The sequence below is a fragment of the Pterocles gutturalis genome, unplaced genomic scaffold (genome assembly GCF_000699245.1).
Source record: "Pterocles gutturalis isolate BGI_N339 unplaced genomic scaffold, ASM69924v1 scaffold14316, whole genome shotgun sequence".
Lineage (NCBI taxonomy): Eukaryota > Metazoa > Chordata > Aves > Pterocliformes > Pteroclidae > Pterocles > Pterocles gutturalis.
The window spans coordinates 46,139-65,253 of record NW_010098105.1 but is presented as its reverse complement, the minus strand read 5'-3'; the positions used below and the strand labels follow the sequence as shown (position 1 = coordinate 65,253).

At 37.7% G+C, this 19,115-nt stretch overlaps 1 protein-coding gene across 1 annotated transcript in view; it reads right to left on the bottom strand.

Annotated features, from left to right (window-relative positions):
* LOC104472201 (protein phosphatase 1 regulatory subunit 12A-like) overlaps positions 1-18,670 on the bottom strand; it is a 19,371-nt gene extending 701 nt beyond the window's left edge. The window contains exons 1-2 of the mRNA XM_010087782.1: positions 18,623-18,670; positions 17,864-17,994 (exon numbers count right to left, since the gene is read on the bottom strand). Of these exons, the coding sequence (XP_010086084.1) occupies positions 17,864-17,994; positions 18,623-18,670 (179 nt within the window). The remainder of the gene's footprint in view (positions 1-17,863; positions 17,995-18,622) is intronic.
* Between the last annotated feature and the right edge of the window lie 445 nt (positions 18,671-19,115).

Here is a 19,115-nt window from a genome sequence, read left to right as displayed (position 1 = left end):
AGATGCGAGGGGGAAAAAGGAAGCAGTACTTTTCACTCTATTCCAACCCTACTAAGTGTTTTCTCACTTAACTTATTACTGTCTCAGGCCCTGGAGTTCACTTCTGAATTCAAATTAAGTCAAAACTATAAACTCCAACAAAAAGTCTAAAAAGGATCAAGTTATTTCATTGTATTAAACCATAAGCCTATAAAGTTACTTAGAACCTACAGCTTAATATATAGTCTGTTTCTAAGTAGACAACGAACAATAATAAAGACTGGTCTGTGTTGATGTTTTATATATACCTTTTGACCTTAACATTTCCACTTCCCTAATATTCAGGCCTGAAGAACCAGCTATCCATTTGGTAATAGGTGTATAAAATCAAAAATGCTTTCTTAAACTCACTATTGCAGAATGCCAGATCATGCAGGAGCCAACCACAAAATTAATCCAACAAGAATACAAATGTTTTAAAGTATTTCTGCTTAGCTACTGCCAATTAAAAATAACAGATTCCAGATCTAGGGTCATACTTTCCTTATCTTTATTCAATAACTCAACATCAAGTACTCTCCTACATTTCTATTTTTAATGATTTAAATAGCACTTGTATTAAACTTCTGTAACTACGTCAAGAAGAGGTAAGAACTGACAGATCACAAAATGGAAATGAATTCCCAGAAGTGTAACCATATCTCCTGGGATACACATCATCAGTTGCCACCACTGACTTTGATGCTGGTATGCAGTGCTGGTTTTCTTCTGATCCTCTCAAAAGAGTGCCACTGTGACTCTTATCTCTCTCCGGTTTAAAGATTTTAACTTCTGCAGCAATGAAAAATTAACAGAAAGTAACAACATTTCTCAACAGTACCAGCTGTACTCTTTTAACAGTGACACAGTCTTTGGAGGTTACAGATCAGATAATTGCTGTTCAGGGTGTCTGCTAAATGGGCAAAAACAGCAGTGGGGAAACTTTCTTTCTTGCAAAGTCAATACATTGATTCAAAAACCAAAGTCAACCACCAACAAGAATATTTTTATAAAAAAATCCCAAGTGAACATTCACGTTCTTTCAACCTGTTTTTTCTAATATAGACGCAAAAAAGTGATGTTTAAAAAAACCTTATTTTTACCTCTTTCCACATAATACCTATATGGAAAAATTAAGCTACTTTTGTACAGAAAATATATATCTCACTGAAGTTGTTGTATTTGGTCAACCAAATCAATAACCTACAGATATGATAAAAGGAGCAATGCATAAGAAAGTGCAGGGAATGAACAAAAGGCTACAGTAGCATTTCAGAAAGTTATTATTTAAATATATGAACAACTTCATGATCACATGATCCTTTAAAGTAGACTCCAAAAATGAAGCTGCTTACAGCCCAAAATCAGATCAGCAGAGCTAGGAGGATTAGTAGGGCTGGAGAAGTATGTTCGCTTTTGCACGTGCTTACGGGGCTTTGGTTTTCCTCAGTCAACAAGGAAGGATGCACGAACCTGACTGAATTTAAAAGGATGGGAGAAACAGGAGAAAGATGAAAGGCAGCACACTCTTCGCCAGGGAAGTGAGAGCCGTCCTTTCCCAACCTTCCTTCAGCCACTCCAACTAGACCTCCCCTCTGCTATCCCCACCAAAAAATTAAGAGTGAACCCCTCAAGTAAATTAATAATGAAAGAGCAAATTCCAACTCTTTTACAGACACCTTTTAAGTCTAATAATTAAATCCATGTTTGTTCTGTTTTCCACATCATTCAGTAACAGAAACTTTGTTCTTGAAAAAGTTTATGCATTTGTTTATCCTTATTTAGAGTAAAAAAACTTTCAGCAAAGCAATGACAGGATTCAGATGGTGCATGAAGTCACCCCGGTGCCTACAGGATTGTATAGCTTTAATTAGGAAACCCAGTGCTACCAAGGGAAAGGAGAGAAATCGTTTCAGATGTGTTGGTAACTTGACTCTGCATTGCATACAGAAAGAAAACAGACTGAGTAAATGAGACAAAGAGAACAAAGCTCTGAGCCTGTAAGGTATAGCTGAGCAGAAGCCAGTACCAGAATAATCCTAAAAATGAGGTGGTGTTATTGGTTTTTTAAAAACCTACTTTCCAAACAAGCTGTACTTCAACCTACATGTTAATTAAAACTTACAGTATGACTGCAAATATGGGTGTATTTGACATTTCAGTTATTCTGGTAATGTATACTAAGACCTTCACACGCAGGTATATACACATATTAAGAGAGTCATCCATGTTTAAAAAAATTCAAATAATTGCTTGCATTTTATCTTTGTTAAGTAGGTGCTACCTTCATCTTGAAATTTCACCTTTCTACAGCAAGTAAACATAATACAACTTTCATTTCCTCGTCTGATATTTAATTGACAGTTACATGTATGTGGTGAAAAATAAAAAATAAATTGGAGCTGTGTAATAAAATGTTCAGAACCATGCCCTTTGAAATCATTGTGCAGAAAAAAAAAAGCTTTTTGGATGCAGTGGAAAAGTAAAAACACACAGAACTCTCACTGTCACTGTCTTGCAAAACCTTTTGGTATAGAACTTACATTTCTGTCTTTTGTAATCCACTTGTTGCAAAATGGCCATGTTCAACAGACAGCTACACAAGAATAATTCAGAAAATTCAATAATTTATATAACATTCTGGTAGATGCTCATTCAAAATCTAAGTAAATGAGAAGGAAAGAGTAGTTTGATCCATACCATGCTTATTTTTGGAGCTAAAGCTTTCAAGTGTTGATCTTGAAGCTAAAGGTACCTCTTTTAGATACTCTTGTGGTCTAAGAATAGAGAATCACAAGTATCCTAGGAATACTAGGAAAGACAAGAGCAGAAGAATAAAATAAAATCATTCCTGGTAATTTTGCCCTGATGTTTCCATGACATGCATTATGCAGTCTAGGTAAGACTGGAAGAACAAGTTTGTTTTGTGATACCATTGTTTAATGAAAGCAAAAATATTCCTATTTGAAATTAGTCTTTTAGGAATCACTGCTGTGTAATCCTCAATAACTATTATAGACTGAAATTAACAACCTTGAAAAAAAAATAAACGTTTATATTCTATAATTATTATGAAACTCAGTAGACTGAAATTAACAACCTTGAAAAAAAATAAACATTTATATTCTATAATTATTATGAAACTCATACTCTCTCCCATCATTTTATGAAAAATATATTTTAATACCTTTCATAAAGGGTCGTAATCTCAATACCTCTGAGTCAAAAAATAACAACCCTTTGAGATCCCTGTACAAAAGCCAAACAGCCCACACCAAAACCAAGCTCAGGAACTGGAAGTTAAAAACTTTGCCTAGCAACTTGGCCTACACTCTGAATTAAAAAACAAAACAAAACAAAACAAAACAAAACAAAACAAAACAAAACACCCCTTAACAGCTGACTTTTGGGGGTGGGGGGGTGTGTGTGTGTGTGTAAATCTATTACCAAAATGCATATAGAGACACAAAGTAAATGGCAGGAAGACACCTCTCTCTGAAGACAGTTATATCCAGACTTGAGCCTTGGTTGTGAATTTAGGAAGCATTTACTTAGAAATCCGGAAGACACTCAAACTTTGGCTTTACTTAAGTTTGTTAACTGCAGACAACAAGATATGCTGCAGGTAACAGTTCAATATTCTTTATCTCAGCAACAGAAAGAGTGGCATACGTTTACATTCGAACCTTGCCCCAGTTCATAATATCTGGAAACAAGTTTGTGAAGTCATTAAGGACATAATTAACTTTAAGTACTAGCTGAACCTGAAGGTCACCAGAACGCTGGCAAGCACAAGGCAGGGCAGAGATGTGGCTGCTGAATTGATTCAGTTCACTAAAAATTCCTTTACTGAGCTCATTGGAGACTCACTAGTGAAAACAAGAGGTCCCTTCAGACTAGTCAGAAGACTAGATGTCAGTCTCTAACTCCTAAAATGTGAGGAGAGGGACCCTACTAAAAAATCTCTTGCTGAATAGAGGTTCAACTTAAATTAAGTATGTTCAGTGTGGCCTTCCAGGGAAACATGGCTTTATTGCTACCAGGGGCACGAATCAACAGCATAACCAGTCCCCCAACAGCTTTTAACTAATTACCAACTTCAGCTAGATCCAGATTTTTTTTTTTTTTCAAATCCATAGATGGTGGAGTTCAAATTAATTCCACAAGTGTCTTAGCTGAAGGGAGCCAAAGACAGAAGAAGTGTCACTGTGTTCATGCAACTGCACAAGCCATCACTTCAAGAAACAAACAACGAAAAAAAAATCCACCCCACAGTCCACAGGACATAAAAACAAATGAAAAATATACACATCTTTGGAGTACGTATTTTAATTGCCTTCTTTTTAAATGCATTTCAGAAGTATTTTACTAATTTTTTAAAAATATAAAGTATCAACAGACTTTTAAAAGTACATTTTTGTAAATCATTCAAATTACTAATAAAAAGACATCCATTATAAATCTGGCCAAACAATTAGACATTCAAGAGACATTTAACAGATAAAAATTACAAAATTTTAAACTTGCTGTTTCCAATTTTATTTTTTTAAAGTTGAAGTACACTAAAACTGTAACATGTGATCCTTTTCAGACCTTCTATTGGTTTGAGTACCTGTGAATATTTCTTAAAGCATTTTCTCACTGCAGAAGAGTTTCACTTCAAATATAAATTCTTAAGAATATTGTTACTGACTCAGACAGAAATGGAAATGCTACCTCAAGCTCCCCAGCGCTTCTCAAAAGTGGTTTTGATTTGGGTCTGGTTGTTTTGTTTTGTGGAGTTTTCTTATTATTATTTGCAGTAAAAATAATACTTAAAGGCAAGGCAAGCAAAGGTACACCTACTTGCAATTAAAACATATCAAGAGATAAAATTACAGCTTCTATGGGATTCTTGAACTTTTAAGGTGCACTTCTCAAAATAACGCATTAAAGAAAGGCCTAGCCTTTTTTGTTTTTCTTTAAAAATCTTAAATAATACAAACTTGAAGCAAATACAATAGCATCAGCATAACATCGTGCTAAATTCTGTTGTGGTACATAGTACACATATGCCCTATGTCATTGGGCAAGTTTCAAGGAAAATGTGCAGTCAGTCAAATGCCAGTGAACAGCCAGTACCCAGCCGCCCCTCGTGCACACTCACATTGTCACGCTCACTTTTAAACACATTATTCAAAACCCATAGAAATGTAATGATAAAAAGTCACCATTTCACTATTTTTGAAATATATATTGTAATGCTTGCATGCATTTGGTGGGGAGTGTTAAAATGTGTGCAACAGGGGGCAGGTGGCTGACAGGTCTTGCAAGGCATGGAGGAGCCTGGCTTGCCCAGGCAGGTGGCACCCCCCACAGCACCCTGCTCTGCACAGCGGGGCATCCCTGTGCCGTCTTTAGCGACAACCTACAGATGACTTCCCTTGTCCTCCCTTCTCCACAGCTGAGATACTCCTGCAGTTGTCTTTTCTCCTGGATCTAAGATTTACAGTAGAAAAAGAAGGTTCCACGTTCAATACTGGAACCAAAACTGTACCATTTCAATTGGGCCAAGAATACTTTCTCCTACATCATTTTAAGACCAATATAGAAGAAATCAAATGACTTGAAAAACAAGGGATGTCTTATTAAGGCACTCTGCAAAATGCCATCCCATGCTGTCAGTCACTGCTGTGCCTCAAAATATTTAGAATTTAATACAGACTGACATAAGAAAACAGGCTTCTGTGATGGCATTTAAATTAAAATCAAATCATGATAAAACTCAGGCACTTTTAAGGTTATGTTTCTTTGCAAATTCCAGAAGATTGTCACTCACATCTTTCTCCCTTTGAAAAAAGTGTTGCAGCGCTTTCTAAATAGGAATGCTCCCCCTACGAGCAGTCTCATCAGTCAGCAGTTACAGAAAACAAGTTAAATACGGTCAATCGGGATTATTTGGCAAAACTAGATAATTATTTCTTCTGAAATAAGCTAGTGATAGTTTTAAGACAGTTGATATCAATAAGAGATTTGAGGTGAAATTATGATTTCCTCTTGCAGAACACAAGAGCTGAGAACTTCAGATACCTAGAGATGTTCAAAAAAAATAATTAAAAAAATAGTTGAGAAACAAACTCAAATGATTTGAAGCAAATGGGAAGTGACATTTCTTTCCAATTTTCAGCAGTCTAATCCAGATTTCATCATACGTATTTTTTCTAAATTATGGACTAATTTGAAAAGACTGTTTTATATCTTTCAATATGTAAGAGCTCCTCCAGATAGCAGCAAATCCAGCTTCTGATTCTCCCTTGTGAAGCTGTTACGAAAGGCATCTTTGACAGACGCACCTTTGCTGCAAAATTGTCAAATACTTCCAAAGCTATCGAAGTAGCATGCCACAGGAATTACAAAAAAAAAAAGAATCCACCCTATGCAAACAGCACTTTCTACCAATTCTAAATACTATACCTATGAGAAAAACATATTTATGTTGATGAAGCCAGCACTCCACAATGTACTGACACACCACTGAGCTCTGCATATAGCAGCTGGCTGTCCCTAGCCTCTGATGCAACTTGCACACCCAAGGAAGCACGGTAACTAGAATCACAGCTGTTTTCCTTCTTGGTATGCTGCAGCACAGAAGAAACAGTGTAGATAACAATATCTGGTTAGTCTTAGCCCTCCTGTGTTCCAAGAAACCTCTAAAAACAAGTCAGCTACAATCTCCAGAAATATTTGCACATAGGCAGCCACCTAAACATTAACGATGCACAGATGGAAAAGGAATAATTCCTACTTGCAGCATATGAAAAGCAACTAAGCCTTCATATTTTATCATATCCATATAGAGGAAAGATATATGAGAGGTGGCAGTGCAATGTTTAGGTGAAAGTAAACAGTGACTGAGAAGAGCAAAGCAGGAAGCATGAAGAAAGCTATATAGGGGAACATACGCTATAACCTATTTACAGAAAAAACCCCACCAACCAGAAAAAAAAAAATCAAAACAAAAAAAAAGACCTGGAGCCTAGTAATGCCAAGATGAATACAGGGCAAAAACTGAAGGAAAGAAGGCAAGGATGAAAGAAAGTGAAACAAAAAAGTATTTTTATAGTGAATACCAAATGTTAATTTCACTATGTACTTTGTGAATAAGTTTCTCTCCTTTACTTTGAAGTTTTTGAAAAATTAAGAAAGAAATACTTTTTTTTTTTTTATGCTAGCTAGTAAATACATGCTGATTTTCAAGCTGAGGTATACGAAGTTTTATAGCAAATACTGCAAAATTTACACAATTTCCTAAACAAAATAAAGCTAAAAAAATTTTAAATCCCCAAAGAATTAACCGTTAAGCTATCAGAGCAACACATTTTGAAGTCCAACTTTCTCAAAATGTACCAGAAATTTTGAAACATGATGAAGTCTGACAACAAAAATACATGCTGTTTTTCAACCACAGATAACTGGGGTTTGATTTTTTTTTTTCTCCATAAAGACTGTTTTTATCTAAACCTGAGTATCCTTGTTGCACCCTACAGTGCCACAATGAAGGTTGAGTTTGGAAAATAACTTCTTGCAGCTGCAGAAGAGTACATACAGCACATACAGTAACTCTTCTAGTTCATGATACTGTCTGTGCTCAGGATGGTTTCCTGTAGCAGTCTCCAAGCAGTTGTGGTGATTCAGAGAAGTGTCACCAAGGTCAACAGTTCGAATTAAGTTATACTGGTTAAAAAGAAAAGGTAACAGCAGCATGGAGGCAGAAAAGGAGAAGAAAGAAGGAAAACCATGCTGCTGCCCACCTTCCTCAGCTAATTCCTCACTGACAAGATGTGATCACGCCACTAGCTCATCCTCCCTCCTGCTTTGTGCCAGGAGTAGCACCGCTAGATTTGGCTATAGTAGCACCACAAATTCTGATTAACTGTCTTTTTCGATTTCAGTGGAGGTTTTGAGGATGGACATAACTTTTTCTTCCAATTTTCTTCCAACAGCCATGCACTGGCATTTGGATCAGAAAATTTTAAACCAAGATCAATTATTTTACTGTGTTTAAACAACTATTAGCATAATCACTACATCTCAGAACTTATCTTGTTTGTAACTATATTATGCAATAACATAGTCACCAAATCTCTCTGTGACGCAACAATGCTATCATAGCGCAGCTTTTAGCATCGCCCAGTAATACTGAACTCAATCTGACCCCTCATTAGGTACCAGCAATCTGCAACGCATAGCAGCTGTTTACCTGTCCAGTCCACTTTGAACCTCCTTAAAAACACATTTCTTCTAAAAAAACCTCTTACTCTTTATTCAAATTTGATAAGCAGTACCTCATCTGTAATCAAGAGGTTTCAAGTAATTCCTTTTTTATACTTTTTTATGGTCATACCCGCGGTTTGTTAAAAAAAAAAAAAAATCACATTTTTTGTGTCTTAGTATCTGAATTGTATCCAAGTAACTCGCTCTCATCAATGCACAGCAGCCTCAGGTCTCTAGAGACACCACACTATATTTACATGGATTTCAGAAGAATTGAAGCAACTTTAATCTGCCTCAGTCACAGATAAAACTAGAAAAATACACACAGACTAGGATCATTTGCACCAAAATGACGCGTTTAGGATATCCAACAAAAGACACAGCTGTAGGAAAGGATAAGTAGGTCATAAATTGCTTTAGTACCATTAGAAAATCAACTGTATGTGGCAGAATAGGGTCAAACTCACAACACAGAAAAAAAGCTCAAAGAAAATAAAAACTGAGATGCACAGAAGCAACAACCTACCACAAACCCACCAATTAGGTTTTCTCCTAGGAAACAACACTCAAAACTAACTTTACTGTGAATTAAATTATTTTTATATCAGATAACTGAATAAATACAATATTCAGTATTGGCACTAACAATTCCATAGATTCCACAGTCTAAGAAGAAACTATTACTTCCTCCAAACCAGCAATTTTGAATTAGTTGATGAGGCCCTCACAAGTGACAGTATGCCACGCTTACCAAGCACTTGCTCAACTCAAAACATGGTTGCTCATGTATCTAGAGCTGCCCTCACATGTTCCAGTCATGCCTAGAAAACAGGAGTCAATCTGTGGCAACGGGCCATTATGAGCCATTATCCAGGGAGGACCCGACATGTTATATTCCTCAGGAGTCTACCTGAGCTCCCAGGCTTCCATATGTATCACTCTTTCACAGGTCTTCTCTTCCATACGCATCACTCAGATGCTCACATGTAATTTCAGAATTCATAGGTAATATACCTACTCTAAACTGTTCTCAGGATGCCAATGAAAGTATCACTCTTTCACAGGTCTTCTCTTCCATACGCATCACTCAGATGCTCACATGTAATTTCAGAATTCATAGGTAATATACTGTTCTCAGGATACCAATGAAACCAATGTTCTTTGATAAACAATGATGATCTTTCCTACATACATCAATTCTCAAAACAGGATAGTTTTTTCAGACATGAGTTGCAGTTCTAATTTTTTTTTCAGACAAAAACTTGAGTGCTCTGAACTTTACACTCAGCATCAGTCCCTTGACTTTTCATTAGATCCAATGAACTGCTAAAGTATATTTAAAAAACAAAATATACTTTCCACTAAATCATGTCCCTGAAGAAGGTAACTCTGAACTTAAAGTTCTAGTAGATTTACCTACAGAAGAACAGAAACGCAGCACACTTGCTAACAAATATTTAGAGTCATAAGTGGAGATGCACACAGTAATCCAATCTGAAGAAGGTAGCTATAGACCACACACTGTCTGCATCCTAGAGTGACCAGCTCTCCTAGTTTCTCTCCTCAGTTGAACAAACAACTATCAAGTCAGTTAGGTCCTGTAATTTCCTCTAGCCCATCGACCATATGTTACTATGTATTTCTGCCAGATGCTTTTTATCCAAACATCAGATCACAGCTATCCAGTAGAAAAGATTAAACTCTACCACATAATGACATGATTTTAAAAAGGGAATTTCACCATCAACCTAAACAACTTAATTAGTGTTTGATTATTTTTAAGATGTACATACATGCAGCAAAAACATCTTGAAAACGGTACACTGCCACAGTACATCTTCACAAAAGAAAATACCAACTGATACCAAGCTCACTGATCTTCTCCAAGTTTCTCCATTCTTTTCTTTAATGGAATTTAGCTTTATCCTTGCAGATACCTAATGCAAGTTTGGAGGAGGAGGAACTTGTATGTTGCCCATAAAGAATAAACAGCACTTTGATCTGTGGGCGGGAGGGGGAGAGACTACCATACTAGCGTATTTTCTCTCCCTTTAACATTTTTTCCCAATTTGTTTTTCCAGAAAGAAACAAGGCAGCAAACAGAAATGAATTAACTGAAACAATCTTCCAAATTCTGCAGTGACCTTTTCACAGTTCTCAAAACAAACACTGCATCTTTACCAGTGTCAACTTGCAAGAAGTCAGGCATTCTTCTAGAAGAGCTGTTCTTTGGCTGGGAGTAAATCCTCTTTTCTTGCTTTTATTTTGTCACATGGCTTGTTTTATAATATAACCTCCTGAAGTCTTCTTCTCATTTCCTGAGTGGGTTGTATCAAGTTTAATCTTTGGTCCTTTTTCCTTTTAATTCTGCTCCTCCAGTTAACATTTCCTTGTGTCATTCAAAGTAACATCTTGAACCCTGACAAAAACATTCATTCACCTTGTAGCATCTGTATCAGACCAAACCACGTATCAGTTTGTATAATCAGTCTGCATGTGGTTTACATCAGACCACCAACCTCACCTTGTCATTCACAAATCCAAACTTCTGATTATTGTCCAAAGATCTACTTCTGAATGTACCACTAATAACATCACTTTATACTCAGTTAGTTAAAACCATAACTGGGAACAAAGCTAAAGCAGACAGGAGCTAACCCTGACATTTTTATCAGTCTGCTTTGCTTAAATAATGTCTTGCTCTTCTAGGATTATAATGGGTTACGGCAAAAGAGTTTAGATTAAAAGCACTCCAGTAAGTAATAGCTCCAGATGATCAAGTTATTAAAACTTAAGAAATGGGTTAGAAACAACTGCTTTGAAACACATTTTGTGGCACCACCACCCTCAGATATTCTGGAAGAACATTCAACAGTACCAGCTTGTTCAGGTTCACAAGGTGGGAGATGAAGAAGAGGACTCCCTCTCAGCACAGGCAGATCTCCACAGCCAGGCTTCTGATCAGAGGTACAAGCTACGTCCAAAAAGCAGCCCAGACATTTTTTTTATACTTACGTATCTATGCCAATGCTGCTGGCAAGCCAGATCTGCTCACTGATCCAAAAGAGAATAAACCCTCCAAACCCCCTGAAGGCTAGTCTTATGCTAGTAGTTCCCACACTGTTGTGTGATCACCTGATAATGCAAGAAAGGGGGTAAGAGCCTGTGGAGGAGGGAAAACCAAGGAAAGAAGGGAATGACTGACTTTTTCTGCAGTAATCTCAAGTCAGATCACATTAAGAGTATTGTGAAATTGGACTGAATTCCCTTTACTAGCTGTTGCCAGATGAGCACTGGTCCTGTCCTACCATGGGCAGGAATCACTACCACCCAGCATGCACAGCAGTCCCCACAAGGCAATTAGAGCTGTAAGTAAACCACCTATCACTGAACATCTATGTATTCAGCTACGGGTTTGCAGGACTGTCTCTCACTCCTCCCATACACCAGACAACGATCAATCATTTAGTCTTAATGGACTGTTACTAAAATGGAGAGATCCTGGGACAATAGCTCGCTGAAGCTTCAGCAAACTAGTTTGTCTGGGCTCACTTTCAGGTGTCTGGAGCCCGAAAAAGCAGATAGGCATCAGCAGCAAGGCAGTGGCTACACACAAACCTTTTAAAGTCTGCTTTAAATATCAGGGGAAGGAGGGGACACACATAGGAAACTCTGGGCAGGAAGGAAAGCAGGTGAGATGGGTTTTAGAGCAGCAGAGTTGGTCAAGCTGCTATTCTCTTCCTAAACAAATTGAGTGAGGAGGCTCTGAACTTATGAAGTTGTTATCTTTCTAACTGTAATCATATGCTTCAGCCTTTAAAACTTGTAAAATAGAGAAGGTGTATTTTGAAACTGTGCTAAGTCTTAGGGTCCGTATGTGTAACTATGTGTATCAACCATGCCTCCCTGTCCTGGGTTAAGCTGAGACAGAGTTAACTCTCTTCATAATAGCTAGCAAGAGGCTGTGTTTTGGATTTGTGCTCAGAAGAAGGCTGATAAAAAGTGATGTCTATGCGGCTGCCAAGGTCCTTCAGCTTCTCTGGCTGTCTGCAAACAGGAGAAGCTGGGAGGGAGCACAGCCCCAGTTACTAGCCCAGGATGTGATCGTAGGTTTGGGATTGAGACCCAAAGTGGCCAATAATCTATTCCATAACATACACGTCATGCCCAGTATATAGGGGAGGGCCCTCCGGAAGATCGGCCCTTTTTGGTTCCGGAACTCTTTTGCGCTGGGTCATCTGGCTCCAGGTGGCCCCTCTCCCAAGGCCTCACCCCACCCACCCCGGTCATTTTTCCACCCCGGTCAGCTCTCGGTCTGGGACACTCGGACTGTTATCTCCGTTCCATGAGTGCAGTTTCGGGACTCTCCCTGCTCCGGGATCATTAGCTGGGAACAGGCTGAGCCTTGGTCATCGGGTGGGGGGGCAGTATCACTGTGTATCACACATTTGTATATTTGTATATAGTATTATTTTCAATATTATTGTAGTTTAGTTATTAAATTGTTCTTACCTCAACCCACGAGTCTTTTTTTTCCCCTTTACCCCTTTAATTCTCTCCCCTATCCTCAGGTCGGGGGGGGGATGATGATTGGGTGAGTGGGTGTGTGGTTTGGCCCCCAGCCAAGGGCAAACCCATCACACTCCCAAACATAAAAGCACCCATACCAAGTTAGACCAAACATCCATTTTAACATTTAGCCTGGCTCCAAAAGTGAGCACATCTTCAAGAATAAAAATGGGGCAAATATATACTACTTTTCCAATGACTTTCATGGATTTTTCTGAACCAGATCCCATTTTGTATGTATGTATTCTGCATTTATATTTTTTAATATATCCACCCTCAGTGGGTTTCTCACTCTTTGAACCCATGAGAAACTTTAGTATCTACAGCAACATTTGGCAAACTGTTACTCAGCTGCAGTACCCACTGCATCAAAGTATAAACCCTGTTCTTCCCTCAGGAGACATCTCCCTCCATCTCTTTTTTTTTTTTGCACAAAAGCATGACTGTCACTGACTTCTATGTTATTTTTGAAAAATGCTTTTCTTACACGTGCTGGAAGATGCACCTTCTGGGGAAAATGAAAGAGTATTAATATTTAAGTAAGAAAACTGTATTATAGCCTCTAAACACTCATGAACAAGTTTCAAAACACATCAGCTATGCATTCACAACTAGGCATGGTACAAAGACCAGAAGAAAATGAATTTTTAACACAAACTTTAATTCTTGAACACAAATTTGTACCATTTCAGTTTTATTTTACATTAATCTGGTACAATACAAAGGACTCTAAAAATGAATTTGTTTATTCCCTGATATTGAAATAATACATAAACTTTTAAACTGTAGAAGAAATCTATCAGATAAAAAAATACATTATATGCGCCCAAATAATTTACAGAAGTGAATTTAAGACTCCTACCCATTAAATACCATCTTAAAGAATGCACACAAAAGTCTTCCTGCATTAAAGTTTGTTTCCACATAACCATCATTTTTTAAAGCTTTTGATACTGACTTTTTAATTCATACTAACACATTGGAGGAACAAAAGGCTCCTTTGTGTACAGCTTTCTGGATATGAAAAAAATGAAGACGAGAAAAAGAGAACATTCTATACAAAATCCACCTGGTTTTGGCAATTTTGAAGATTTTTAAACACATTCATATTACAATTATTTGTAAGCTAATTCATGAATTAGATGAACACTAACTTAAGTAGGCAATTCTAAAATTAAACTACTCCAGGAATTTCCAGGAAGCTGAAGCACTCCCAGCATTTTCATATATTAGAAACAACAATGGAAACAAAAGGAGAAGTTGCCCTCCATGGCAGAGTTTTTGCTTTTACAGCACCACCCTCCATCTGCAACCAGCTGACACTTTTATTTCACACTACAGCATGTTCTCTTTCTGTATTTCACCTGCAGTGGGCTTCTACAAGACTAATATTTCTTACACCGAAAGAGGCATTTTTTTAGAGGAGACAGGAAGCATATTCAAGAGAAGGCGACTGCTCCCAAGGAGTAGAAAACTGAAATGGGACAGGAGGTGCTGCTGGGAGAAGATGCCATAAGACTGGCGAACACCACGGAGGATGACAGGGCCAGGGAATACACCTGCAGTGAGAAGCCGATTGGCCAGACCATGCAGTTAGTAAAAGCAAAAGAAAAATGCCAACGAGTGGAGGCCATGCCACAAATTCACTCAGCCCATTAGCAATTAGCATGGGACCAGTGCCAAAACATGGCTGAAGTGGTGGCTCCCTGAGATGTCCAGGGTTTTCTCAAAGAAGCTTCCTACCACCTACATAGCCTGTACTTCTCCCAGATTTCCAGTGCATAGGTGCACTCACCCAGGAACATCTGAGTAGCAGCAGGTGGTACTTAAGAAGAATGTAGACATTAATGGCGGTGGAATTAGAAGTGGAGGGGAGAGAGAATCAGGTGCTCAGTGAAAGCACAGCGAGATGGTTCCCGCATTGATCGAATAGGCAGGCACCATTCAGTATTAACCCAGAAGGACTCCCAGTCATTCCCATTTACTGTACATAATAGGAAACGGGTGTTAGTAGCAAATGGATGGAACACACAGAAAGAACAGCTGAACTGTGAGATTGTTTGTGTACTGATTTAATTATAACAGCAGTCTGAAGAGAAACCTTTCCCACTCTATAAGAAAGTACATTAACCACCCCAAATATAATCGTACGGAAGTCAAATGGGCATCAGGAAGAGAAAAACTATGACAAAGATTGTACTATAAAGTTTTGTAATGATTAAATTTTTTTTTAAACTTTGAAAGCAGAACCAAGGTTTCACATCCTATTAACAGATGTGCGAACTACAACACACCCCGTTCCAGTTATATTTCATAGACTCTAACCCTAGTGATGAATCATGCAAGAGTTATCATGCATCATTAAAAGAACTTTTGCTTTCCTTCTCCCTCTTTTAAGTCATGTACACACATATATGAAGAATGTTAAGGTTGAAAGGTGAACACATTCAACATGCAGAGGACATACTTAAGTGCTAGAAAGTCCCTAAATTACATTCTAAACATCGAAATGCATTTTGTAACAAAATATCTCCATCTCCTAGCTCTGTTGTTTTCTCAGACATAATTTTAGATTTTGAGACATGAAAACCTGAAATAATGAAAGTATGCTATCATGCCACATTTTTATTATGAATTGTAAAAATATAAGCATTGTAAAAAATTAATATAGAGATTAAATTTGCATATTTGCAGGATTTTACAGATTGTGCTATTTGAAGAAAAACAAATTCCAGCTTTTTACCTCTGAAGGAAGCCCTAAGAAGACTTAAGATGGCAGCAGAGGAAGCAGAAATAGATTACCAAGTCTCCAATTTGAGAAGCTCTACAAAGCTGTGCAACAGGCAGTTCCATGGGAGGAGGAGAAAGGGAAGCACAGGTCAGACTCTCCCTGGTCCTTCATTAACAAAGTTAGGAAGCACCAGAACCCATTCCCTAACTCTCTTCTTTCTTGCATCTTGCAAGAAAATAGGAAATGACAGAAGATGTTCTGTACAAAAATGCTGGTCTATATCATACAGGACAGAAACATGACAAGCTATTAACTGTAATCTTTTCAGCTCCATAATTTACCCAAACTAAAAGCTCCCTTCCACGAACCAGAAAATTTAGAGCTGAAATTGAAACATACCAGATTCAGCCACAGAAACACACAAACACATTCTCATGCTTCCCAAGAAAGTTGCATCCTTGCTACAGCAGATGCTAGAGCCAGCATGTAATATGGACCAAACAAAAAAAATCACATTTCTAACCTCTGGTAATTTATTGTATCATCCTTTCTTCTCCTCCCAGTTTTGCCTCAGCTGCAAATTCTGCTGTCAGTTTTGTAAATTAGTTGAAGCTGAGCTCTTCAAGAAGCAGTTTGAAGAAAATCTAAACTCTATGGGCCTCATCAGATACAAACATTGCTCCACTCAGGTCAGGTTACCCTTCCCAGCTGTACGTGGAAATTTGTTTCAACAGCTTATCTTCAAAACTCCTTGAACCTTAAACACACAGCTCTTCCAACAGCTTAAATGTCCGACATCCCACAGGATTATACTCCAATAATCTAATTTCTTTAAAGGATACGTAGAGAAAATATGCAGATAGGTCCTGTCCCAGTCTGAGAGAATAAAAAACACATGACAGTGTTCAGTGATACTATAGATTTTAGATACTCAAATCAATAGTGAAAAACTGTCTCATGGACAAGGGACATCACTCTGTCCTCCCTGAACATCAGCCTACATTAGGCTGCAATGCCAAACTAAGAACATTTATTCAACTTTTTCCTATCGTGAAAAAAAGCAGGTGTTCCACCTCCACGACACAGAAGAAAGGCTTATATTATCTCAGTTTGTAGGAAAATTCTTGTCACAGTTCAGCCAACAAGAAAACACTTCCAGCATGCATGCAAGGGAGATTACAGCATCAAACATATGCACAGTGTAGAAGGGCAGATTACAGAAGTCAGAGGTCACACAGTGTCCCAGCTATAAAAAGGATATATACAAGGATCTTCATTTTATGAACACCCAAAAAAAGAATTTTCACAGTGAACGATATATGAAAGAGACTCCAGAATTTTTCCTTTCCTTTAAGATTAAAGCAATTAAACCTCTCAACCAACAGAACATCAAGAAACGATCCCCTAAACTGACAATTTCCACCTTTCACCACTGTAATTAGTAGAGTAACATAATTATGTGATAAAATACTATTCATATTTTATCCAAGTCTTACACTGGATCAGACATCACACTGAGTTTAGCAGAATTAATGAAGTCTGTCATTACCCAAAGGGTCTTTAGAAAGACAGTATTACCTTCTCTACTGAAAGAACAGCATGCTGAACAACAAATGCCACACACTTTCTCAAATCAATCATCATTTCGGGTTAAAACAGAAAACCTCTGGAAAAAACTATTTTAGCATATCTTCAGTGGCCCTCAACAGGCTTCAAGAATAACAATAAAACCACTCCTGGAATTTAGTACTGAGTAAGCTTTAACTAATATCATAACAGGCATCTCTAACTTTAACTACAAGATTTTGTTCCACAGACAAAATAATTCGCCGAAGTCACCACTTCATACCCCACCTGAAAAAATTAAAGGTTCAAGACTGCAAATACAATTGCAAAATTAATCTCCTACACACAGACTTATCCCAAAATAATGTTTCAAACTACTAATAAAATATAAGCTTGAACTTTCTCTCTGCGCTTCCCCCATAACACCTTTCTATAGAAGAAAATAATTTTTAAAAATTATCTGACAGTCATAAAGAGTCTTAAATGTTTACATCTTACAGCTACCTAAGATACAATGTAAGAAAGCTAGAAAAAGAAGATGCAGTGCACAAACAGACACACAGCATACATCACAACCAACACACAACATAAAAGCATTCTCTCTCACTAAACGTCCCAGAGGCAACTAAAAAGACAATTTATGAATGCCATCTGCTTCTAGTGCCCCGCTAACAATATATTAGCAAAATACATGTATTTCAAAAATAGAAAAAAAAAAAGCCTTACTCTGCTATATCAAGATATCCACAGGAAGCAGCTGCATGTAGAGGTATCCAGCCTTCATTATCTGGTTGATTAATATTTGCTCCATTTTCCACCAGAAATTTCACCATATCTACGTTATCATCTATACAAGCCTATAAAGAAAGAAAGATTTAAGAAATAAGTTCATATCGCAGCTGTTCTACAATACTGTGCATCATTATGCAACACCTTCAGGATAAAAGGCAAGTATTTTCAGGTCTGATGAGGGAATAGGGTTTATTTGTTGGGGTTTGACAACAAGACAGGAAGAATTTGAGAGAAAAGCAGCACGTGTTACAGATTTGTAAAAGAATCCCTAAATAAATTCAAACAGAGTTTAATAAAACCAACAAATATGATTTCCTCAGGCAAATTTGTTCCAGTTTTCTGAGAAGCCATTTACAATCCCCACTGCAACGTTGTTCTCCAGTACGAAGCAGTTCCCTTTACAAAGCCCCCAGGCCCTTGCTTCATCCCAGGCCCAGCTCACTCACTCGAACAGATATCACAATTGAATAAACAGCTACACCATGAAGTAGAATTGTTGTGACCAAGAAATGGGGAACAGTTCGGAAAATAACACCATAACCTGGTTTTAATTATAATGCAGCTGAGACTAAGGAGTATGGAAGGTGATGCCACCTTGCACTTCAACACTCACTGCTGTTTTCGACTGCAGCATATTCTTTATCACCATACATCTTTTAACAGTCTGTTAATCACTGCTGCTTATATACTTACTTGAGGATCAATTTGGCACACTGCAAAGATATTATCATCTGTGCACATCTCTTAATTACCAAGCAAACAGTGTTGCCCAGATGCAGAACTACTGCTGCTCTCCAGATTTCCATCCTGACTGGCTTCTATTTTGCCTTTCTTCTCTGTGTTTGAGTATTTTTCTCACAGGGTGCTCAGTGAGTTTTCTTGCCAACTTCCATACTGCTGCCCTTAAAAGGGCAGAGCAACAGAGAGAAAAGTCCCTCTGCACTTCAGGACAGCAAGGACTCAAAACAGCTAGACCCTGCAAGACTGGTATTAATTTTTTAGCTTAATAAATCAACAATACTACATAACTACAAGGCTGAAATGAGAACTTTTACTGCTGGGCTCCTAAATCCTTCTAAAGAATTATGCCTCTAGTTAAATACAATTAAAGTATAAATTTTACTTTCCAGAACAATTCCACACCAATAAAGACTGGAAATTATATACTGCTTTATTATGTCACAAA